Genomic DNA, 26,074 nt, shown 5'->3' with positions numbered 1-26,074 from the left:
AGAGGTTTGCCTGCCTGGGGTCTGAGTGAATGGCAGAGGTGCGTCGGTCCCTGTGTAATAGTGGAAAACAATTATTAGTTCAATCTGTTTCATGCATTAGTAATGCGTGTGATGTGAGAGCTGACTCCTCCGGGAGCTGGATGCAATTCTCATGAAGTTAAAAAACGTGACTGCAGGACATTGCATTTTTTGCTTTGAGCATAATTTAATACATAGAATTTAGTATGTGAAAGCTTAAGGTTTGGCTGTCCTTGAAGGCTCCCCAGAACTTGGGCCCTTTGACCATATGCCCATATTGTGATCTTGGGGATGTCCCGTGCAGGGGCAGGAGTTGGACTCGATGATCCTTATGGGTCCCTCTCAACTCAGAACATTCAATGATTCTATACAATTAAAATACCTAAGGCTTGTTTCTGCATTATGGATTTTGTAAAGCCTGCAGTTTTATATTTAGTTGCTTTAACATACTGCTTTTTTGTTTGTTTGTTTGTTTGCTTTAGTGGCAGAATGAGAGCCTTGGAGAGGAACAAGCTCACAAAGAAGACTTTAGAACTGGCCCAGCAGTACTTCTTGCCCCCATATGCCTTCCAGATCCGAGTCGGTGCTCTGTACCTTTTGTATGGGCTCTATAATACCCAGCTTTGTCAGCCAAAACAGAAGGTAATTGTTCTTGAGGTTTTATTCTCAGCAGATACCAGATGTAAGATGTGTGGTATACTGCTGTCTACTCTGTCATCATAAATGTTTAGGGCATTTCCTCTCATTTTCTTAAAATAAAAGTACTTCGAACCAGATGGTCCCATTGGAAAAGGCAGGGACAGACAATGTGCTCATCAGCTGTAGGGTGAGCTACATTATACCCTCAGTTAGTCTTTAGAATTCCAACAGAATGAATAGTGGCTGAATTATTTCCAGTTCCCATTAACCAGAAGTGAAATTCATAAATAGGCTGGGAGGGTGCATGCCTGAATGACCTGCCTCCTGGCTACCTTTAGGATCAGAGACCAGTGTCTAAAGGAGTTGGAAACTCGGTGCAAGAAGTGGTTTACTTGGGAACTGTGTGATGTGTGTTGTGTGCATATGCACAGGGGAGTCCAAATTCTTTAAATAACAAACTGCATTTGGAGTAGTCTACAATGATGCCATGATGTCTCATATCTTGAGCTCAGAGAAATTACTGCCTTTTATAGAAACAAATTTAGGCAATTTTAAAGCCACTGCTTATAGAGCAACTGTAAGAGAGTACATGAGTTATCAGGGAAGTTAACTTGGGTAGAGAGAAGATGAGGTGACAGAGTAGATGAGACAGGAGAGAAAGGAAAAAAATAAAGGAATGATATTTTTGTGAGCATTTCAGTGGCAGCACATCATGGTACAAGTAGTTTCCTGATCACTAGTGAATGGAGTCTCCTTGGTGCAAACTATTTCACACTCTTCAGAATGTGAAGAATTAATGTTTTCAAATGTCAGAAAGGACTTGTGTTCCACTTCACTGTCAAAGAAAGCTGTAGTGAGAAGATTTAACCCAACAGCATAATGAGCTCACTGCATAAAATGTTGATAGTAATAACAAAAGTTATAGGATCCTTTGTAGTTCTGTAGTCATGTGACATGCTACACCCTACACATCCATGTATTGTCTGTAGTAGAATGTGATCGCAGTAGCCAGCTGAATTAATTTTTGTTTGTTGAAATATGCAGATCAGAATTGCCCTCAAGGACTGGCCTGAAATCCAGAAATTTCAGCAGGATCTGATAGACTCCCAGCATTATGATGCAGCATATATCTTCAGGAAACTGCGACTTGCCAGAGCATTCCATTTCACAGCAATGCCAAAGCTAGTGAGTTACTACATTAAAGACTTACATTTTAAAATAAAATATGCTTATCTTTCAGTGGCTAACAGTTCAACAGCACTTCAGTTCTTGTCTAGGGAATAATTTGTGAGAAGTGCTGACTCTGAGCACTGTGACAGCAAAGCTCTGTGCTGTTGCTGTCGAGATGGTTTTATGCCTTTCAGCATCTCCTGACTGTTGGATATGCAGTAGGAATTCTGAAGAGGAGGTGCCATTTTAAGTTTGCTTTTAGGTTACAAACATTGTCTCTTGCTTTAGCTGAACTACAGAACTAAGAAGAAGATTGAGGAAAATGAATTTAAAGAAGAGTTTAAGGACCCAAGTAACAGAGTAAACAGCCTCATCACTAATGATGTATTGGAGGTACAGTAACTTTTAAACTACAGATTAACCACGGGGGTTTCTTTTGTTTTTCTTCTTCTGCTGTCCAAGAGCTGTAACTTCTCTGATCAGCACAGTCTTGTCCTTTTTAAGTCTCTTATGGAATGCAGACTAGGGTAATAGCCTGTAATTTTACTGAACACTCAGAAACGTGGCATTTAGTTTGGCAGAATTGTGGTACCTTCTTTCAATACTGAAATATGCTCTAATGTTTTGTGGGTTTGCCTTGGTAAGGTGTAGGAGGGGAAGGGTATAAATGGTTAATTGTCACTTAAAGAAAAATGGAAAATGGGGGGGAAGCATGTTTGGTTTGATATGTCTGCAGGTTTCAGTTGGAGTCTTGATACTTGTGGTAATATGAATTTACTTATCCTGCAAGTTCATAGACTTCTCTAACCTTCATTTCTCCTTTTCAAAACTTGGTTTTGTTTAATATATAATACATTTTATTAAAAATGCAGTAATTCAAGCCAGGTAAAGGTTCTTGAATTGCTGGCAAATGTGTATCATCAGGAAGGTTGAATACAGTGTTACAAAAATCTGTGTGTGAAGTAAAATGCTTTCTCCGAAGAGATGAAAATAAACCATCATATCAGAATGAAACCTCTGTGAATACTGATCCTGAGTAACCTTCTTAGTTTAAATAATGCAAAATACTCTTTCTTCTTTTGCTTATTTGATGGGTCAGTGCTAGGTAGCAGGATTGCTTGGCTCCCTAAAACTCAACTGATCTAAACAGAATCTGTTTCTATCACTCTTCCTGGTTCAATTAGAATGGTTTGTGTAGCCCTGGTTTTGTACATTGAGGACTGATATTGCCTTATTGCTGGAATAATTTTTTTTTTCCTCGAAAAGACCCTTTTTGGAATTTGTTTTAGGAACTGATGAATATTCATGACCACTATCAGAAAATGAAGTGCGCCATTTCAGCTGACAAATCCCAGCCAGACAAGGCCCTGAGCTTGATAAAAGATGACTTTGTAGTCACTCTTAAAGACATAACCTTGGAACATCAGGAATGGCAGCAGAACAGAATGGTGGGTGATATCAGCTATTGTGCTGTGGCAGCTTAGCAGGTTATGTGAACATGTCAGAACTGGCTTTCTTGGTGTGATTACCTCTGAACTTGTAAATCTCAGACTGAAGTAGAAGGAACTTAACACTGGAGACGTGGAATGTGTAAAACCTGAGGCAGAGGTATGGTGTGGAGGAAAGGACTTGTACATGGTGCTGCCTCTGTGGTACCATAACCATTGCTGAGAGGGAATCCCTGAAGGTGTGACTCATGGGCAGTGTTAGACTGACCTCATTAAATACCTCTGTAACACTTATTCTTGGATTAAAGAAAGGCCACAGTGTAAGATTGATGAAGAAAACGTGCATGTGTGTAAATAATTGTTTTGGTTTTTACAGTTCTTGTATTTTAGCTGTCTTGTATATGACAGATGTTTAAAGAAAAATACTTTTTTTCCCATCCAGAAATTATTCCTAAATGCTAAAGAAACTGATGAAACAGAAAATAAAAAGAAAGATGAGACTTTGCTGCAATCAGAGGTAAGAAAGCTCAACTAGTTTGCTGTGTTGTACAGGCTGAATCTGTTCATTTTTTGACTTCAGATCACTGTCTAAACAGTGAAGGTCAAGGCTTGATAGTGTCATAGTAAGTTCTAAGGACAGCTGGTGGGGCTGGTTGGTTTTTCTTGTTTGCTTGTTTGGTTTTGATTTTAAATCACAATGTTTTCTGATGAGCTGTGAGCATTTATTGCTACCATAGCTCTTAAATGCTCGTAATAAAAAGTCTCTCTCAGGTAGGGAAGGAAAAGAGCTGTATTTTCTGGGCCAAACTCCTTAATGCTTCCTCCTGGAATTTCAACCAGATTTGCAATATTCATTTTTTTTATGCTACAAAATTGTCTCATGTTGTACTTGTCTGCTTATTTCCACTTTGAATTTGATTAAGATGTGAAGTTTCAAATTTGATTTTCTCCTCCTAGGCTTTGTAACAGTGAAGGCAACAAAAATTATGCTCCACCTTTTTAATGGAATTTGAACTTTTTTTTTTCTTTAAGTAACAGTTTAGCAGCATTGTAATTATGTAAAACTAATTCTAGAGTTACAGCTGTAGTGAGATATTGCTCAAGTGATTGCCTGATGTGATATTGCATTTCAGTACTGCCATGAGAGAATAAGAAAATCTTTGGTGACCGGGCTATTGTTTCTTTGCAGGGTTCTGAAAGAGCAAGTGCCCTGGCCAGAATCAAATACAGGTCTTACTCTGCAGTTGCTGAGGTAGGTATGAAATTTGATGATAGGGATGTATTTATTTTTATAGGACAGTTTTAAGTACCACTTTAATGTAAATGCTGGGTCAGAAAGGAACGAGTTAAAATTGCACTCTGTAATTCAGCCTTTGAATGTTCTAGTTTTCCTGACACACTGGGGAAACTCGAGGCTCTTATTATTCTTGTTAGGTTTATGGAAGAGTGCAGATAAGGCCTGTGCTTGGGGGATTTTCATTTACAAGATATCTTTTAATGTCTATGCGCTGTTTAAGTAGATGGAATTTTAAGGAGATGGAATAAAAATACTTGTGGGTTTAATTGCTCAGATTCCTTGGATCTTAGATACTGGAATCTCAGAAGGTGCTTGTGAAAATGGAACTTGGGAGTTTAAAGTCAGTTGCAAGTTCTTGGAAACACTGTTTGAATAACTCCTACTTTAAAATAAATTATTTATTTGGCATTTTTTAGCAGGCCTAGGAGAAACATTGCAACTTCCTCTGTTTATTAAAATCTCATATTGAAAAATGTGTTATTAAATGAAACAGAGCTCTGGATTGAACAGCAGTCCAGACTTTAATGAATAGTGATAGTGTTTTGTAGGCATCTAAGTAAAATATGATGGTAAAGAGGCTTTATGGTGCAGCAGTGACCTAGTGCAGTTTGTTAGTAACAGAGGATGGTTTGGGAATTAATGAGTGTTTAATTATCTGCATTTTAAGTTATACACCCATTAAATCAAAAAAGGGCCTTGCCCTATTAAAACTGAAGAACAGCAACTAGTGAGAATCCTCCCTCCCTCTTTCTCTCCCCTTCTATCCCTTCTCCACCCTCACGTGGAAGTTGGTGCTTTGGTCCTTGCTGGTTTTTAAGTGACATACAGCAATATCTGTATCTTTGTGTCATTCATATGTTTGGGTTCTAGGCTTCCAAATCCAGAAGACACCGTCAAGTGAGGTTGGAATCTTCTGAATCGGGGAAGTCTCCGAGCCGAAGTAGAAAAACCAGTAGGAGACCACAGCCAGCAAGGAGAGGAGATTCTCCAGAAGTCAGAGGTATTTCTCCATTGCATCCATGAACCTGGAGAGACTGCAAAATTTTGTCCATTGTTGTGCTAGCAGAGGCAGCTGTGGGTCAGTGGAACACATGGGAAATTACTTTTCCTGAGGGAATTGTCTTTCTGATATCCAGCTTTTAAAATTATAGAAGTTGCTTTGCCATCTAAGATTTTTGTTTACTCGTTATTTGTTAAGTGGAATAAAACAGCGAAATAGTTTTGAATTAGCTTTATTTTGAAGACAGGAATCTAATTTCAAAGTTCCAAGCTCTGTTTTCTGACTTGCTTCTGCTAGAAAAAAGGTTACTGACAAAATTAACCCCTCTTCAGAGATGAGCATTAGGCAATGTTTTTACTCGACTTTAAAAGGGTAGATGAAGTGTTGAGAAGGAATAAGGGCACTTTGAATTATCACACTGGACTGAGTTGCTGATTAATTTGTTTTAAATTGGTAGTGTTAATCACTTGTTATTGGAGATTTCTTTAGTGAGCCATTCTGAAGGTACTGTGAAATGTAGGTTTCTCTACAGCATCTGACTAGGATGTGAAGAGAGCAGCAAGTGAACAGTCTTTCAGCTGCTGGACCAGGGATGTAGAAGCAAAAAAAAAAAAAAAAGCTGACAAAAAGTTTTTTCCTCAAAATCTGTCTGCAGGTGAAATGGAAGTGGCAGAGGAAACTGTTACTCAGCACGTTGGGATGCCAGTAATCATAGAGGAGAACTCAGATGAAGAAGGTACAATAACTGGAATTCTGACAAACTAGTGGCTTGTTTTTTAATAGCTCTCTGCTGTATTTTTCTGAAACTGAAGCTGATATTTCAGATCATGCCTTGTTGCCTTGAAAAGGCGAAGATTAGTTTTCAGCCTGTTAGTTGTTGTAAGGAAATTAAAACTTTGATTTGGAGCTCTCTTAAGAGCACACCGTGGCAAAATACAGAGTCATGTCTTTCAGCACTATTTTGTTGTAGTGTGTTCAGAGTTAAAATTGGTCCAGTTAAAAGAAATCTCACTCTTCTGTAATACAAGTCCAGCTTGGAGAGTTCCCTTGTGTAGGGAAAAGTGATTTTTTTTTTTTTTTGGTCATTCACCCACTTACAGAAGATGCTTGTTCTAGAAGGTCTGGGAGGTAAGATGAGGTAAGAACAGCCCTTGCTGCCTTCACTTTCGTTGAGGGGACATAGAGGATTCCCCTCTAGCCTTAGTTTCAGCTGGACCATGTTTCAGGGATTGAGTTCCAGTACACATGTACAGTAATAGCATCCTCTGCTGTACTGAAGTTGTCTGACATCGTTGAGGGAGGACTCACAACTGCAGCGGAGGAGTGGATGACTCAGGTTGCTGGAAATAATGTAATTTTAATTTGGAAGCAGTGATAAAGCAAATTGCTCAAAGCTGGAGTTGCTCTACAGAAGCATCAGATTGAGGTGCTTGATGATCTTGGACTGCTCTGCAACTCAGAAGCTTCAGGGTCTGTTCTCTGTTGCTTGAGGAGAACTTAAGCACCATGGAACAGGCACAGTGCAAAGAAAATTGCACCCTCTTTATCCAGAGGTACCTTATTTAGCTGTGCTCAGGGAAGAGCCCAGGGAACTGCTTGGCTGCCGTGTCTCAAACACAGGAAATGTTCCTGGGGGAGGAGCTGGCCAGCTAAAGGCAAGATTTCCACTGGCAGTCCTAGCCACTCTAAGGCTGATGGGTCTTGCTTACACAGTGGAAGGCAGACCTGGTAGACCAGAGGTACTGGTTCTTAACCTGAAAGAGGAGGATTTAATTAGGTTACTTAAAAAGGGGGAGTAAAGGGTTAAATACAACTTCTGGAAAGCTTTAATGACATAGATGAGCATGAGGAGTGTATCTTTTTGAGTTAATTTACTATCCAAAATTGTATGTAATGGAAGGATATTTCATACAAGCGAGCATAATAACTATTAAAATACATTTGTGGTGAGGTAGCATGTTTATATTTGCTCTTTCTAAATTCAAAAGAGCATCTTGTAGTGCTGAAGGGAGTTTACATTTTCTGATCACTTTTAGTTCTAGACTAATCACTTTTAGTTGTCAGAATTCATTCAGTTTTAAATGATCAGATTGAAGACTTAGTGGTGCTTTTAATATTGTACTTTATTTACTTTTCCTTCACTTGTCCACTTGTTGTGGACAAAAAATTTCTTTCTAAATCAGGGACATCCTGCATTTCTCAGAATTTTCCAGTAAATTCTAAAGCATTAAAAATACCCATAAGCAGTCTCTTCAGATATTTTGTGCTTAATTTTTGTGAGTATTCCATCTGTCAACTTCATAGCAAAGTCTTAAAGTGGGTTCATGAGGAGCAGAGAGCTCTCAAGACTGAATAAGTTTTGAAGTACAGTATTCATCAATGGAATTTTAATTGATATTTTGAATGATAGTTTGCTGTAGAATCTAGAAAGATTTTTTTATATATTTAAAAAAACATTGGTAGAGGAATTGGGGGGGGATCTCAAGAGCTCATCTAATTAATTTCCACTACTAGATAAAATGAATTCTATTTGAACAATTCACACGAGGAAAGACAGATTGAAAAGCTTTAAAAAATAAACAACCTCTCTCTATTTCATTTCAGAAGTATCTCTCCCCAAGAGGAAAAGAAGATGTTAGAGGATCCAGTTGGAGAAGCACTAATGTTGATTTTAATGACAAAATGTAAATGTCAGAGGTAACACCAAGTGCTTGTTTTGGATGCCTTTGAACATACAAGAAGTGTCTGGGACCAGAACTACAGGTGATGCTGGAATACTGGTAGTGACTGGGATGCTTTAGGTGTCTCATGGTACAGCACCTGGTGCCTTTATTCATCTGGTGAATGCTTCTTGTGCGAGACAAAGTAGCTGTGTCCTGTCTGAGATGGAAAGAGAAGGTGGTGGCTTGTCATATTTAGCTTGTACATGAGAGTTGTCACTTGGAACTCGTGTTGATGGTTTTGGCTGAGACTGTTAAAAGAACAGCTCACAAGACATTTGCCCATATAAGACATGCTTGTAATCTTTTATCTCTGAACATAAAACTAAGGTTACTGACTGCTGATAATTAGTGCAATAAATTATTTTTCATGGTTGACTTGCTCCATTTTATGGTGTGTAACTTCACTGTTGATCACGGTTTGATCCCACACAAGTGGAAATGAAGTTGATGACAAGCCTTTTGTTGTACCCTGTCTCCAGCAGATCATCTGGAATTGTTCTCTATTTGAATGAAGAGATGTAAAGTGAGTTTATTAATTCTGCAGATGACCCGAAGATGTACAAGGGCAGGACTGGAATTCAAAATGATCTTTATAAATGGGAGGGGAGTGGGAGAAGTGGGTGTGGATATAAACATGGAGCTCAGTGCTGAGAACAGGCACAGGATGGGGAAGTGATTGCTGGGCAACAGTATGGCAGAAAAAACTAACAAACAGAATAATCAGCTAGAGTATTTTCTGTAAACAATAAAAAGCAATAAAATTTGTGTCACTCAGCCCTGAAAGGCTACAGCCTTAAATACCCCCATCTGACCACAACAATTCAAGAAGAATGTGGAATTTTTTCACTTCTATCAAGAAAGGCCAGAGGAGTTGAGGTGTCTTTTTCTACAAGAAAAAACATAAAATAGAAATTTGAAAAAATTTGAATATAAAAGGAACCTAAGCTGAATGAATTAGTTTGCTAGTGTGACTCTCAAAGGCCAAAGGAATTGAATTGCTGTTGCCTAGAAGAAAAAACATTTAAATGGAATATAAATGGTTTTACCATAGAAGGGGTCCATATTAAATGCACTGGTTGGCAAGGAGGAATGGGCCTAAATGACAAACAGGTTGATCACTGAAAAAGCTGTTAATTAAGTACCAGTGTTGCACTCAGCCTTGTTCATGAAAAAAGAGGAAACACTTTTTAATAAAGCCAAACCTTACTGTATTGTAAACTGAACAATTGAATATTCAGTTGAATAACCAAAATCTTTACAGTCTAGTCCCAAAGTCATTATTAGTCCAGATCTAATTGTTACAGGAAAAGAATACTTCTACACAGAGAAAAAAAAAAATCCCTATAGTGGTAATAATACAGTTACATTTATCTTACATGCACTTACATTCTACCCTTTTTTTCTGGTGTACTGTTCACTCTTCCACTGCTCTTCTGGTCTTAAGGTGGTTAGGCTCAGTCTGTGGATAGAACATGCCATAGATGTCATCTGCTTAAAAGGACCCCTCTGTAGATGCAAAAGGTTTTGGAGGTATCATTTCTGGAAAGTTTGAACAGTTTGGTTTTTACTTGGGTTTTCTGACTTGTGCTTTTCTCTTACCAGCACACAAACCCACGGTCTCTATGCGTTTCTGCTCCTAATTTTTGCTGAGCAGGTTCAAGAGACATGAGGAGGTTCTCAAGAGAAACTTAGACTTTTTTTGGTCAGTTAGGATCCTGTTGGTTATACTGCATTTGTCAGGTGTGTCGGTTCCAGCTGGTGCTTTGGGGGCAGATGTGCGGACTGATGGACAGCAGTGTAGGTGTAATGAAGAAGGAGAGTTCTTTCTAGCAGATAGTGGGACTACCACTTCAAATTCCTACTTTCTTAAAGAGTTTCTTCACTTAGGAAGTTGCTTAAGGATGAATTTTAGAGCACCGATCCTCTTCTGCTGTTTCTAGGCACAGAGGTTAAGTTAGGTCTTCCAGCTACATGGCATTGGGTTCATCCCCTGAATGGAAACTTGAAGGTGATTTCTCTTTTCTAGTTCCCTCCAACTTGCAGCTATCTTTCTCAATAAGCCTAAAAATTGAACACAGCTACAAAAACTTACTTTTCACTTTCTTGACGGGCTCTTTTCAGCTGAATTATTGTTTTTCCATGTGTTAGGCGTAAGTTTATTTTAACATGTTGAAGGAGTATTTTTAATACTGTTCCCTGCAGTGGCACTTTTTCATAACCATCTTCTTTGCCTCTCCTTATATCTTTGAACCGTCCTGAGAGCTGAGCAAGGGGGTGGAATTTGTCAGGATTTTTAATATTCTGTGACATGAATCTTCCCCGCACACACCTCTGAAAATGATTTGCAGGTCTGCATTGGAAGCATGCAAAGGCTTGACTAGGCACAAAGATGGGTGCATTCAACTATCAGTTATTTTAATATTGTGATAATGAAAACAAACGTTCTGTAATTTGTTTATAAAATTGCACAGATGTAGAATGGAAGTTATGATTAAGAGTAAACTTAGAACTGCTGACTGTATGCATGGTTATGTTTCAAAACAGTAATCCTGAGAATTCAAGAGGCAGCTGTGAGCAGAGTTTCATAATGCTGGTGTAATCTTTAAAAAAGAAAAAAGTAAAAAATTAAAGAATCCCTTGCTGCACTCTGATGGGCAATTACAGGCTTTGAAAAACAGGAGAGGGACTTCCTAAAGTGCTTCATTGAAGCAAGCAGCTGTCATTAAAAGAAACACAGCAGCAGGAGTTCTGGACTTCCAAATAATGGTATTAGACTTTCTAATATCTACATTCTCTCCTGGTTGTAGCCTCAGCTGCTACAGTAGTTAAAGGCTGAAAGGAAACTTCATCTCTGTAACACCAGCCTAACTTCCAGTTGTGCTGATAGATAGGAGTCAGACAACATGACAGTGTGTATCTGCATGTTGTTACAGTTTTCATAAATTAAATATGTTTTGATTGAAGTTCCTCTGAGGTGGATACACAACTGACTGAAGAGCTACATTCATGCAATAGTAATCACCGTTTCTTTTAGCTTTCAAAGCTAAAAGATCTTCTAAGGGGAGGTTTGAGCCAGTGCTGTGCAGTGTTTACAAGTATAATGTGGGTGATGAAAAGCAGAATAAACCTAAAACACCTACAGGTGACATGAGTTTACAGAACCACGGAATCAATTAGGTTGAAAAAGACCTCTGAGGTCATCAAGTACAACCTTTGACTGATCACCACCTTCTCAAATAAACCAGAGCACTAAGTGCCACTTGCAGTCTTTCTTGAACACCAAGAAACTGTTTAAGTGGGAGTCATTTTACAATATAATTTTTATTATTATAATTTAAGACATCAACAAGGTATAGTTAAGTCAAAGTAAGTACAAAAGGCTGCACTTGGGCAAATTAAATTCAAATACCAAAACTTGGGAATGCTCCTGTAACAGCTGTGCTCAAGCTGGATGTTTTTCCAGCCCTCAAACCGAAGGTGGATCAGCAATATGGGGGTGATGTGAAAAATTCCAAATGCCATGGAAGACAGTGAAGATCTGTGGTGTATATAGCTTGGTGTTGATGTAGGTATCACCTCTAGAATAATTGGAGAATCCTAAAAAAAAGGCAACAAAAAGAAAGAAGACTGCAAGAGAGTTTAGTCTGAAAAATAAAGGGTTTGAGAGTGAATGTACCAGTCTTCCTGGTAACAGTCTTTAGAGCTTTGTAATATGCATTTATGCAAATGGTGATTAATTAATTGTTTTCCGTGTTCACTGAGGTAGAGATGTACAATTTGCACCAGTATGAATTTGCTTAATAAGAGAATTTCATGGTTAAGTAAACAATTTGGCCTTATAACAAACAGCAAAATCAATTCAGGAGTTCAAAACAATGTGGGATAAACATTGGTCATGGTTGTCTGAGGCAGACCTGATCCTAAAGGACTAGAGGAAACCTTAAGGTTTATTTCAGTATTATATTGAATGTCTTACATAACAGGTCCCTATGCTGAGTGTTTGTATTCTCAACACACATGTATAGCAAATTCTTCAAATGACACTGATATTTTATCCCTTCTTTTCTGGAATGTTTCATTTTGAAATTCATTCTACTTCTGGAGTGACCCATTCACGTTTCACAAAGCTTGCTACATGGGCGTGGCTTCCTCACCCCCTTTTCATCTTTATTCTCAAATCTGGGCACCTGATTAAGCCAGGTAATGGAATGCTTCCCTCCTCCATCTGTGTGCAGCCCAACACTTGGAAATGGGACTGCAGGAACTTCAGGAGCTACAAGAAGCTGACAAATGTGTTAAGCTCTGTCTTGCTCCTAGCACTTAGGACTTAGAATCATAGAATGTCCTGAATTGGAAGGGACCCACAAGGATCATTGAAGTCCAACTCCTGGCACAGGACAACCCCAAGAATCCCACCATGTGCCTGAGAGCATTGCCCAAATGCTCCTGCAACTCTGTAAGCCTTGGTGCTGTGACCACTTCCCTGGGAAGCCTGTTCCAATACTCAACCATCCTCTGGGTGAAGAACCTTTTCTAATATCCAACCTAAACCTCCCCTGACAGCTTCAGGCCTGTCACTGGTCACCACAGAGAAGAGATCAGTGCCTGCCCCTCCTCTTCCCCTCAGGAGGAAGTTGTAGCTGCAATGAGGTCTCCCCTCAGTCTCCTCCAGGCTGAACAGACCAAATAACCTCAGCTGCTCCTCATATGGCCTCCCCTCAAGGCCCTTCACCATCTTCATAGCCCTTGGGTCAGTCTTTATGCTGCACCACAGTTTGACTGCAGTAGAAACATGCAAAGAAACATTATCCTGCAACAGCTTGAGCTTTCTGTAACAGAGACCAAACTGCTGCTTCTTTAGCCATAGAAATGTAAACCTGGATATGGACAATAGTGGAGGATGTTAGGGCTGGCCATAACCCAACTAAGGGTTACTGGGGATGGGGAGAAACTTCTTTAGAAATGAGTTTTGCATGGCTGTTGAAAAGTGAGGTGGCAATTAAATCTGAGAGACGGGCTCCATGCAGCCCGCCGAGCAGGTGAGTCCCTGGCAGAGGGCTGAGAGTTGTCAGTGCCCATCCCAGCGAGGGTGCTGTTGCTACCTGCAGGGCAGTAAGGTCCCGGCGCCTTACTGAAAGGAGACGGCGCAAGATTTTGGAAGAGCGTGGCGATGCTCTTACCCCTCCCAAGTCAGATTTGGGGGGAGGGTGGGGGGTGAAACGTCGCAGAAATGCCCCGGGGAGAGGCAGCGCCGCTTCCCTGCCCGCAGCCCCGCGGGACCGCCGCGGCCGCGCCCAGCTCCCCCGGCTGCCCGCGCCGGGCGGGGATGCGCCGTGCGGGGCCGGCGCGCACCCTCCGCGCTGCCGGCGGGGCCGCGGGCCGCCCCCCCCGCGCCGCTCGGCCGCCGCCTCCGGGCCAGCGAGCGAGGGAGGCCGGGCCGCGGCATGGCCACGGACGGTGAGTGCGGGGCGGGGCGGCATCCCGGGGAGAGAGGCTCGCACCTGCACCGGCCGCGCCCGCGGCGCTGGACGCGGGATGCTGAGGGGAGAGGGATGCTGAGGGAAGAGGGATGCTGAGGGGAGAAGGATACTGAGGGAAGAGGGATGCTGAGGGGAGAAGGAGACTGAGGGAAGCGGGATGCTGAAGGAAGCGGGATGCTGAGAGGAGAGGGATGCTGAGGGAGGCGGGATGTGAAGGAAGCGGGATGCTGAGGGGAGAAGGATGCTGAAAGAAGCGGGATGCTGAAAGAAGCGGGATGCTGAAGGGAGCGGGATGGTGCGGGGAGAGGGGTCCTGAGGGGTGCTGAGCGCCACGGGGGACGGTGGGGGAAACCGGGCCCCGCTCCAGTGGCCTGACCCCTGGGACCGGCGGGACTCTCCCGGCGGCAAAAGGAGGTTCGAGGTCCCTGTCCTGCCCCCGGGCCCGGCGGCGGGCGGTGTCCCCTCGCCCCCGCCGCCGGCGGGTCTCCCAGGGGATGGTGGCGCGGTGTGTTGCTCGTGTGCTCCACGCGGAAAGGATGGGTGCACATGGACATGGATTTCGGGGAGAATAAAGGAATAGGAAAGCCTACTTCTGAGATATTAATGGAGAACAAGTGTTCTTGTAACCATGGGAGACTTATCTGGGTCTAGGAGCCTCGGAATTGTTGGGGTTTCTGACCATGCTATAATGCAAATGACTTTAGGGATGATTGCATGCCGATTTTTGACTGATTGATTGATTGTTGTTTTGACTGATGGTGTTGTTGACCCACCCTGGCTGAGCTCTTGGATGTGGCAGTGGTGCTGCTGGACGGAGGCCAGGTATTTCCCTTAATATTTCAGATCACCGCACCAGCGAGTTAAAACCTGAATTGCTGCTGTAAGCCGAGGTCCTGAGAGTCTCCTCCTGATTTACTATAAAAATGACAACTTCAATACTTCTTGGAGATTGCCAGGTTGATTTTGCTGTATCTTTTGCCAGGTTTAGGGAAAATAATCACATGAGTCTTTAAGACATGCATATAGCATCTCACGAACAAGCTCTCAGGAACAAAATTCTAGGCTTGAGCTTTTTATTAAAATGATTGGGCTTAATGGGGAGTCCAGTTTCTCTTTTCCTTTTGTCACTTAGTGACTTCGTTTGTGTTTACTGTTCATCATTTTCTTTCAAGGCTGTGTCCCCAAGGAAGGGTCATCTCAGGCTGATGGGTGGAGTCACAAATTCTCCACAATGTGGAATTGTTTGGTGCTTCAATGGGGCCTTAGGAGAATTAGGAACTAACCTGATTTGTTCAGAGTAATAGTACACGGTTACCTAGCAGAACCTGTCCTTTCATGAATTACATCCTCAAGTCAGGAATCCACATCTATCAGTTGATTCCTCATCTGTTTGAAAATCACTGAATGTTTTGATTGATAAACAATAACCTGAAATAAAGAAGACTGGAGGGAAGCCTAATGTTAAAATGAGTAAGGTGGCATTCCTTGGACTTGGTGTACTTGTATTAAAGTCCACTCAGATATATAAACTATGAGTTTTTGTTCTTTTTAGCATTACATCCAACATACACCTCAGCAGATGCCAGTCTTTTCTATACTTGCATGGAGCAGTGGACCATCGGCAGAACTGGGGTTTTTTCTTGACTGGGGAGCTTTGGGAGGAGCAGGGGCATCCTGATAGCTCAGGTAGTGTTATCTTCTGTTCTTGTGTCAGAGCTGTTCCTCATAGAAGGGCAAAAACAGCCAGAGACTCTCTCTTCCTCTGTGATTCTGGGCTGCCAGAAGAGGTGGCAGTGATGACTTAAGGTGATCAGAGAGATGTGTTACAGCTGTCTGCTCCGATTTTTATTGCTAAATAATTCATTGCTCCTGTTGGCTTGAGGACAAAGTGAGGGAAGTTTGGTTTCCAGTAACTATGGCTTCAGCTCAATTGGAAATGAGTATGGCTTGGACACAGTTCAGGTCAGTGCTAAAGAGAACTGTGGATGATTTGAATACACTTCTAATGATTTTAATTAAAGGCCCGGGAGCAGGCTGTCCCCATGTGCTGAGAGACAAACCAGAAGGGAAGAAGACTGGCCTGGGTGAACAGAGGGCTTTGGCTGGAACTCTGGGATAAAAAGAGAGATAAACCTTTGGAAGTAGGGACAGGCAATTCAAGAGGACTACAAGGATGTTTTGAGGTTATGCAAGGGGAAAATTAGAGGGGCTAAAACCCAATTAGAACTTAATCTGGCTACTGCTGTAAAAGACAGTAAATAGCGTTTCTATAAATACACCAGCAAAAAAAGGAGAGCTAAGGTGAATCTCCATCCTCAGTCCTCCATCCTTTGGGTGTGGGGAAAAATAGTAAAAAATGTTGAAGAAAAGGCTGAAGTACTTAATTCCTTCTTTATTTCATTCTTTAATAGTAAGATCAGTTGTTCTCGGGGTGCACATCCCCTGAGCTGGCTGACAGGGATGGTGAGCAGAATGAAGCCCCCATAATCCAAGGGGAAATAGTCAGCAACCTGCTACACCACTCAGGCACACACAAGTCTATGGGGCCAGATGAGATACATCCAGGGTGATGGGGGAGCTGGTGGAAACGCTCACTGAGCCACTTTCCATCATTCACCTGCAGTTCTGGCTAACCCAGGAGGTCCCAGGTGACTGGAAGTCAGTAAATGTGATGCCCACCTACAAGAAGGGCTGGAAGGAGCATCTGGAAAACTACAGGCCTGTCAGTCTGACCTTGGTGTCAGGGAAGGTCATGGAGCAAATCACCTTGAGTGCCATCACATGGCACGTACAGGACAGCCAGTGTGGGTCTGACAGGCAGGCCGTGCTTAACTAACCTGATCTCCTTCTATGGCGAGGTGACCCACCTAGTAGATAAGGAAAAGGCTGTGGATGTTGTCTACCCGGGCTTCTGTAAAGCCTTTGACACCATTTCTCACAGCTTTCTCCTGGAGAAACTCTCAGTTCATGGCTTGGACAGGTGCACTCTTTGGTGGCTAAAAAACTCACTGGTTGGCTGGGCCCAGGGAGTGGTGGTGAATGGTACTGCAACCAGATGGCAGCTGGTCATGAGTGGTATCCCACAGTGCTCAGGACTGGGCCCAGTCCTGTTTAGCGTCTTTATTGATGATCCGGATGAGGGGATCAAGTGCACCCTCAGAAAGCTGGAGACAACATCAAGTTGGGTGGGTGTGTTGACCTACTGGAGGGCAGGAAGGCTCTGCTGAGGGATATGGACAGGCTGGATCATTGAGTTGAGGCCAATTGTATGGGATTCAACAAGGCCATGTGCCAGATCCTGCACCTGAGTCACAACAACCCCACATGGTGCTACAGCCTGGGGGCAGAGTGGCTGAAAAGTGCCTGGCAGAAAAAGATGTGGGAGTGTTGGTCAACAGCGGCTGAATATGAACCAGAGTGTGCCCAGGCAGCCAAGAGGGCCAAGGGCATCCTGCCCTGTATCAAAAATAGTTTGACCATAAGGACCAGGGCAGTGACCATCCCTCTGTACTTGGCACTGACGAGGCCTAACCTTGAATCCTGTGATCAGTTCTGGGCCCCTCATGACAAGAAAGACATTGAGGTGCTGGAGCATGTGCAGAGAAGGGAATGGAGCTGGGGAAGGGTCTGGAGCACGTCTGATTAGGAGCAGCTGAGGGACCTGAAGGGGGCTCATCTCAGAGAAAAGGAGGCTCAGGGGCGACCTTCTCACTCTGCAGCTCCCTGACAGGAGGTTGTAGCCAGGTGGGGGAAAGTTTCTTCTCCCAGGTAACAAGTGAGAAGAAGATGAAGTGGAAGAGGAAACAAGAGGAAATGTCAAGTTGTCTCACGAAAGGTTTAGACTGGATATTAGGAAAAATTTCATCACAGAAAGGGTTGTCAAGCCCTGGAACAGGCTGCCCAGGGCAGTGGTGGAATCACCATCCCTGAAGGGATTTAAAAGATGTGGCACTTGGGGACGTGGTTTAGTGGTGGGCTTGGCAGTGCTGGTTGGGCTTGATGATCTCAGAGGTCTTTTCCAATCTAAATGATTTTGATTCTATGGTATTGTCATAATATTAAGACCACCCCGTACATTTAAAAATCAAAAACCTCCCAAGAGAATATATTTAAAAGGGGAGACATACATGTGACTGTTTAAAGCAGTTTTTAAATACTGGAAATACATTGGCTTCCATTTGAAATTTCATATCATTGTATCTTGGTTTTGGTTTTTCTCTCTTGTTTCATTTTGATGTAACATTGCTCAAATTCTTGCTAATAATAGACCTCCATCACATCTGGCTGTGTTAAAAGCAAATCTTTAAAAAAAAATGCCTGCTTTGTGGAAAATATTGATTGCAATTGTATGCTCTTTTCCAAATATGTGAAACACTGCTACTTCTGTAAAGAGCTTGTGCTTGTGCTTATGCACCTGCCCCCATGAGAAAACATTCAGATACACAGTCAGACTTCAAAGTAAATTGGAGAACATTTTAAATCTGTTTCCTTCCTGTTTTGATTCAAGTGCAGGGTATTCTCCTGGGATGCTGCCTCTGAGGAGAGTTTGTTTTTCGCAAAGACAGGCAACTACATATGCCTTGGAGGAGAGGGTGGGGAGTGCTTCACTGAAGAACTGGGATGCAGTTGCAGAGGTGCAGGCAGCATTCCTTCTTTGACAAAAAAAAAGAGCTAAGGGGCCACTGGGCTTTTAAAAATAGAGATTTGAAGACAAAAGTGAATTGCCAAACCAAACATTTTTGGGCTTGCAGGACACCTTAAGTCAAGTCTGCCCCTGGAGCCTTGCTGATGTTGGCTGTAGCACTGATTTAATATGCTTAGGTCGCCGTGAGGTGGGTCCCGTTCAGTGCAGACAGGCAATTATGGAGGAAGTCTTGTGAGTGTGGTGGTGGTGTGGCTGTGGATGTGCAGGCCCCGTGCTGGAAGCGCTGCGGCAGCGAAAGTGCTGTGAGCTGTGTCAGGGTTTGTGAAACGCAGCTCTGTGGCTTGCCTCTGCTCTAAGTAATGATGCCAGCACTTCCTGAGGGACCCATCTGCAGGAGTCTGTAATGTTTATTGCCTTCTTGGAGTGTTCTTTTAGTTCCTGCACACGTGGGAAACAAGTGTGTTCCATCTGGCCTGGTTAAGTCCTTCCATGGTGCTTTTCAGTTGTAGAGAGGACTCTTATGTAAATAGGAGTAGTCACAATTATCAGGGGAGAATATCTAAAACATCAGAGGCTTTATTTTGAAAAGCAGCCTCTTATGTGCCTTAGGTATGTTGAGGGTTTGAGCAGTCATTAAGGAGAGCTTTTGTTCACGTCCCATTTGTATGATCTATTGTTGATGGCTCCGGTTGTGCACTGAGAAAGTTTGATCAATTATTCAGCAAGGGCTTGAGTCTAATCTGTCTCGAAGCTGGGAAGCCACTAACACTACAAACTGGTGCAGCTGGTTGCTATTTAGGTACTCAGACTTTGCACAGACTGTTCTTCATGTAGTTTTGGGAGGTGAATTCCCAACCAGAGGAGAACACAGTTATCAACCATATATCCTATGTGTGTATACCCGGCCTATGATGATGGCTATAAACAAATCCAATTAGACATGTTTTAATTAGACGTGGATATACTGTGTTATCTGTGTTGTCTGGAGTGGAATTCTTGGATATCTTCCTTTTTTATGTGTAAGATAGATTGATTTTACGTTAGAGGGTTAAATGTGTGGGTAAACAGCTGGTTAAAATTGTAAATAGCAATGTTGTCTGTCAGCAGCTGCAGAACTTGGTTAAACCTACGAAAAGTGACCTTTGTGGCAGCCTTCTCAGTGGGTATGAGGAAGACAAAATGCCATTTGTGAAGTCCCAAGAAGAGCAGCTCGCAGGAGTCAAGACGGAAAGGACTAGGAGGGGCGTTGAAAGAATAATGGTAAATTGCAAACTGCATAACCATGCAGATATTGTACAAAAACTGTGAAACCTCAGAGCAAGTTCTGAGACAAGTTATGTCCTCGTTTTGGGCCAAACAAAATTAGGAGCTGTGCTTTTAACCATACTGAAGTTTCAGCTGATTCACAAGATGTACAACAAGAACGACTGGAAAGGGGCGCCAAGATCTGGTGTGAACAGAAAGATAAGCCTGGAGATCCATGCAGAACTGTGGATTCATGAACAAAAAATTGAGACTGAGACGGGAAGGAAGGGAGAAAAGAAAGAACAGGTCCCTAGGGAAGCTCAGGGAGATGGGGAGGGCATAGAGGAGGATGGGAAGCCAAGAGGAGATATAATTTCAAGAACAAAGTGTGTGATTGCACCAGAACCAACTGACAGGTGGAGGAAGACGTAGACAGTGTTGGACAAAGAAGGGGTATTGGAAGGGTATCACAGAGCCCTCTTTCCATATAAATCCACATAATTACCCTTGTTCCTTCTTCTTGTGAGACCACAGCTGCCTTGAATGCCTGTGTGGAGCAGTTGGGTGGCATTTCTTCATTAACACAGTCCTGATTTCTGCCTTGGAATAACTTGTACGATGTTGCCGGGTGAAAGCTCCTCATGAGAGCAGTGCAGGGTCTCCAAGCAGCACTGGGGAGGAACGGGGCTGGTTTACTTTCTTCCTTTGGGTACCTTACACCATTCTGACCCTTCTGTTTCACATGTACCTTTCATGTTTCTCTTGGCCCCCTCTCTTAGGAGGCCTTTAGGGCTGGGACTTTGTTGGATACCAGTTATAAAATGACAGAATGGTTTGGATTACAGGGGGCCTTAAAGATAACCTAATTCCAACTCCCCTGCCACAAGCAGGGACATTTTCCACTAGACCAGTCCTTGCTCTGGTGCTGACTTTGAGACTGATATTTTGCTTCCCCTCCCTGTTTGCCTGCGCTGTTTCTGTCATGAAATGTATTATATATAAGCTAGATATTATTATTAGCCTTATTATTTTTATTGAACTTTTATGTACAAATGTACAAAGATACCAAGTGCCTCCAAGGAGTGGGGGCCAGTCTTAATTAGCCTTCACTGACTTTGGTAAGGTTTGAAATCATCTGGGAACTTGCAGATAGTGCTTATTCCTAGAGCTGGCAGACAGGTTTTAAGATCACTGTCATTCTTTAAAAATACAGGTTTGCAGATGCCAAAACTAGTTATTTTGGTCAAAACTGGAGTTTTGAAACGCTTAAGCACTTCTTACAAAAATGTGGAAAATCAGAATGTGGTTTACATCTCAGAAGTGTTTAGAGAGCATATTCGGATAATGCATATAAATTTTAAGAAAATTGTCCTGAACATTTCCCATTGCATCATCCTGAGAACCAAGTGCTTGCACAGTTGAAACAAAAATGTTCAGTGATTGAACCAAAACCCAGTAATTTTAACACAGATGTATCTTGCTGCAATTGAAAGAAGAGAGCTTTCTAAAAGAATTTATTGTCCTTTGGTGTGGTAATTTCTCTTTTCCTAAGCATTAGTTCTTCAAGTGTGGGGAGAGGGTTTCTGCAGGTAGAAGGCATCTGCACAGTGCTGATTCCTGCTGGTAATGTGGATTTTATCAGAAGATAAGCATTTGGGCCACTGTTTAAAGGTAATTGTTGGGATCTTCAGATCGTGGTCTGCAGCAAAGGATTTATAATGTATTTATCAGACAATGGCAGGGGGTCATGAAGCTTTGTCTATTTTAGAGTGGGTATTTCTTCTCATTTCCTAGTGGCTCTTTGGAACCAGTATTTTCCATCAACAACTTTTGTTGAAAACACTTAAGAAGTTTTGTTGTCTGAAATCTGTTTTGCATAACATGCCATGGTTATGCTTTGTGCTTAAAAACTTTGAGTCAACCCTGAAGAACAACACAATCACCATAAAAATCACACACAAAATGTTTCATGTGTGGGAGGGTTTTATCCTCTTTCTTGTTTTGCAGCACTTGAAATCTTCTGAACTTCTTTTCAGAGGAGCAGATGAAAGGAAAGAAAGCATTTTTTTTTCATTGCCAAGAGGACTAGAAGGTTATTTGATATAGCAGCTGAGATTCTCACCTTGTAATTTACTTCAGATCTATGCATTTAAGTAAAATACCTACTGCTGTTTGATGAAGGTGTAGATTTTATTTGGTGAAATTGTTATAGTTGTGTTTGAATTAGTCCTAAAAAACCATGCATGCTCCATGAAGCATGTGTATAGTTACAAGTTTTTTTATTTTCCATTTGCAAAAATTACTTTAGAATTTCAGTAGCACTGGCACTCAACTCTATCCATCAGTCCTCATGGGGATGATACAGCTGTGTGGGGAGCCCTGCTGAGAAATTGGTCCAGGAGGTTCTGGTGCTGTACTTCAAAGTAAATGCTTGCTAAGGTTTCACTGGAGGTGTAATAGATGAGATGTACAAATGCTCACAGCATTTTGCAGCAGTGATTTGGGGTTTGTTCTGCAGCTTGAATTACTTGATTTGCTACCTGCATTTCATATAACAGTAGCAACTGTTCCCCTCCCTTAATCTGGATTTTATATGGTTGCACAGGGTGTATCACAGGCTTTTCAATGGAAGCAGAGTGCACTTCATGCTGAAGTCAAAAAACATTCCGTAAACAACTTCAGGTGTATTCCTATTACCATAATTTATGTTGGGAAGTTCTGCCATGTTTTTTAAGGCAGTCCACAGTGAGGGGTCTGACAGCCTGCACTCTATGCTATTCGTGATGCTGTGCATAAAGGTGGTCAACCTGCCTGGTTCCAAGAGCCATGTGCCAGTGTTGTCATGCAGCTGAACCATATGATGTGCACCTAACGTCATGGAGAGCCTTAGTGGGTGGGAAGATAATAATTGCACCTCTCACAGTCTTGACTGTATCTGATGATCTCCTCATTTTAGCCCAAATACCGGCAACCTCCCACCTTTTTCATTACCCAGGAACCCTGTAGCTGGCCACATTATCTGGTCTGTCCAAAATGGCAAAATGACCAAAGAGTTGTAATTTAGTAATGACAAATGGATAGTGCTACCCTGAAGGAGGATTCCTCAAACTGATGATTGTACTGGCCATGTTGGTATAACTCAGTGTGTCCTGGTTTTGTGCTGCTCATGGATTTCCTCTTTGTCACTGGGGCATGCTGTTATGTATTCTGTGCTGTGGAAGTCAGAAGGGGCAAAGAAGGCAGGAGATGTGCTGTTCTCTGCCACACTGGAAGTTGGTTTAGGTGTGTCTGAATCACAGAATGGTTTGGGTTGGAAGAGACTTTGAAGATGGTCTTGTTCCAACTCTCTTGCCATGGGTAGGGACACCTTCCACTAGACCAGGTTGCTCAAAGCCCATCCGGGAGTTCTCGAGTTCTTTTGGAGCATTAAATCCATGACTAGATAGTTCCAGAGCTGAGGTAATGGAAAACTGGGACTTGAGCTTGGCGTACTCACTTAAGAGTTGGAGACACTGAAGGAATGTTTCCTTCCCAGGTGGTGCAGCAAGATCCATGATGAGCTCTTGTCAGACAATAAACAGAAGAGTCACACAGATCAACCAGGTGTCTCCATGGGAAGCCTTGCGATCAGCAGCCTGTGGGAATTGCTCTAAGTCAGTCAATCTAAAACGTGGAATAGCATAGAGTGGAGATGTGCCCCTTTCTGACACTGGAAAGAGAAGCCTTCAGATTCCTGAACTGCTGCCCATGTTCTCAGTGTTTAGCATCAGGAACCACTGGGGCATGAGCAAGAAGTCAAGATTGCCTTGTGTTAGGAAACTCTCTCATTAGTGCACCTCGGAGTTCACAATGGACTTGTGCTCCTTTGGTGCTTCTCTTTGGTCCATTGATCATTTAACTGGAGCAGCTTCAGCAGGGTGTACTGAGAGTTAATTCCTCAGGATGACTCCACAGGCCAGGGCAGTGTGGATTCTGGGGCTCAGATCCTTCTAGGCAAAGCCAGGACTTCCACTAGGGTTGTCCTGTCTTGTAGCCACGCAACTGTTGGGGGAAAGGTGTTGTCCACTTGATCTTACATGGTGCTTCATCTCTGGTAATAGATGAGCTCATCAGGAAACGTAGGCAGAGGTTCCTGTGCTGTGGGTTATGGGAAGGATTAGGTACAAAAGAGTTCTGCTGTTTTGATTAATGCTGTCATGGTTCCTGTGAGCAGGTGGGTGCCCGGGGAATTTTATTGCAAAAAATGTCAGATCCCCTAGGATTAGGTGTCAAACGACTGATGATTTTGAGGAAAGCAGTCTTGAATTTGGCACCTAAAAATAGCAGGTGCGTGGGACTTTGACACTGATTTTCTTTGAGAATCAACCATTTTCTGAGAACTTTAACTTTGGGATTCTGTTGGTGTTCAATTCTAGCATGTAAATATTCATTCACCAAATCTCACCCCAGGGCCTCCCTGTAGCATTTACTGTGTAACTTCAGCTAATCAGGTGACAATTGGTTACATGATGCATAATAGGGTGAGGAGTGTAAGGCCTGAACTTTACATGGCTTGCATGTAAAGTGTTTGTACCATGATAATCACAAGGTAGCAGTTGTCTTACCCTCTCTCTTTATTTTTCTTTTGAAACCCATTCCACTTGTTTTATAATTACTTGAGCTCATCGTGAACATAAAAATAGCTTGTCTATTTAAAGAGAACAGATGGTTTTTCTAATGATTTTTTCCTGAAGATTGAATGAATTGTGGTTGAGTCAGAAACTGCCAGCTCATAAACCTGTGTTTTGATTAGAGGAACACTTGATTAGGTTAATTGAGTGTGATTCAACGTGATGTACATTTGGCCAACTTAAAGCTTTCCAACTTCATCTGGGGCAGAGGTAACAGTATCTCAGTGTTTGCAATTCACTCAGTGGTTCCCAAAAACATTGTCTAAGGAGTAATGAAACATTGAGGGGAGGCTACTGAATTAGTGTAGGAAACACAAGCCTTTGTAAAAAAAAACCAAACCAAACCAAAAAAAAAACAACAACAAAAAAACCCAACAAACCAAAAGCAGAAAACAAAAATCCCCCATGTTTTAAGAACAACATAAACAGGGAATCTATACTCATGACATATGCAGGCATAAAACTTGCACTTTATTATGCTATAAATAATTATGCTAGTGATGGAATAAATTAGGTAGGAATAGAAACATTTAGGTTGGAAAAGAGTTTTAAGGTCATTGAGTCCAACTTTAAACCTAATACTGCCCAGTCCACCACTGAACTGTGTCCACCCAGGTGCCATGTTGTGCAAGGCGTGTGGTTTCCCAAGGAGCACACACCTGTTTGTCATTGTGTGGGTCTGAGAACAGAGGTGAGATTCAGTGTGAGATTAAGGAAACATAAAGGTGTGTGAAAGGCATCTGAGCCCTCATTGCAGTTAATGGACATCTAGGTAAGACAAGTCCACGAAGCCTGGGGAGTGACCCAGCTCTGAAGCAGACTCGCAGTGAGTGCTCAGGTGAGTGGCTCTCTGAGCTCCCTGGCTGTACTGAGTGCTGATCCACTGGCTGTGATGGGAGCTGGGATGCCCAGTGCCCTCCTACCTGCAGGAGACTGGGTTTTAGTGTCTCCACCTTGAACTGAGGTTCACCCTTGCTGTGACATCCACGTGCCAGCTGAGTGCCTATAGCTCCAAGGAGCTGCTGCTGCAGATACAAAATTCAGCGTGTCCAGATACCTCTGGGGACATAGTTGCAGCAAAGAGAGTGTGGGTGAAGATGGACAAGCCAAAGGAACGTAACACTTGCAGAAGGACTGGGAAGCACTTAGAACACCAGGACATGTTTGTCCATTCACATCTTGTTCCTGACAGTGAGGTTTTGTCATCACTACTAAACTGTAAGCTCCTTCCTGTTTCCACCCACGAGGCTTCAGATGAACATGCCACGTTCAAATCCAAACCAAGAGACAGCTAAAGGCGGTCATGGGGACCCAGTCTGAAGGAGAGAGGCAGAGAGAAAATTGTAGAGTAAGTTTGCCTTTGGGAAGTCCCTATCTCATGTCATGAGGCGGAGCAGAGACTTGGTTACACTGAGCCTTGCTAAACTAAAGACTTCAGGGTTGTGTTTGTGACATCCAGGATAATGTGCCTTTTAGCAGATAAGTCAGATTTTCTCAGTTCGATAGAAAAGGTGATATAAGATCCTCTGAGCAGGCCCAGTTGTCACACAAGGTGCTTTAGTTAGGCCATGGAGTGAGTTTAATGTGCTGTAATCTCTGTGCAAACTCAAACCTTGTGGGATAGACTACAGCAGAGATGATGTGGAGCTTGGGAAAATAGACAAACTTCAGAGAATAATCCTAAACCCCCAACTTCTTGGCTCTCTAATGATATTTGCTGGAGTCTAAGGGATCATGAT

The 26,074-nt window shown here is 42.5% G+C and overlaps 1 protein-coding gene across 1 annotated transcript; it reads left to right on the top strand.

Annotated features, from left to right (window-relative positions):
• Nucleotides 1-498: 498 nt before the first annotated feature.
• SNAPC1 (small nuclear RNA activating complex polypeptide 1) lies at nt 499-8,679 on the top strand. Its single transcript, XM_029964333.1, has 9 exons — nt 499-660; nt 1,702-1,842; nt 2,116-2,220; nt 3,117-3,275; nt 3,718-3,792; nt 4,465-4,527; nt 5,443-5,572; nt 6,228-6,308; nt 8,177-8,679. Exons 1-9 carry the CDS (start codon nt 508-510, stop codon nt 8,209-8,211), a joined length of 942 nt encoding a protein of 313 aa, XP_029820193.1. The 5' UTR covers nt 499-507; the 3' UTR covers nt 8,212-8,679.
• The last annotated feature ends 17,395 nt before the right edge of the window (nt 8,680-26,074 follow it).

Source organism: Manacus vitellinus, unplaced genomic scaffold (assembly GCF_001715985.3).
Source record: "Manacus vitellinus isolate BGI_N305 unplaced genomic scaffold, ASM171598v3 scaffold_6_pilon, whole genome shotgun sequence".
NCBI lineage: Eukaryota > Metazoa > Chordata > Aves > Passeriformes > Pipridae > Manacus > Manacus vitellinus.
The sequence above is the reverse complement of the archived record's forward strand: the minus strand, read 5'-3'. Positions and strand labels throughout refer to the sequence as shown.

Coding starts and splice junctions, on each gene's coding strand:
- SNAPC1 (XM_029964333.1), top strand. CDS start 508: ATGAGAGCCTTGGAGAGGAACAAGCTCACAAAGAAGACTTTAGAACTG. Junction 1,843..2,115: donor TCACAGCAATGCCAAAGCTA/GTGAGTTACTAC, acceptor CTCTTGCTTTAG/CTGAACTACAGAACTAAGAA. Junction 3,793..4,464: donor AGACTTTGCTGCAATCAGAG/GTAAGAAAGCTC, acceptor GTTTCTTTGCAG/GGTTCTGAAAGAGCAAGTGC.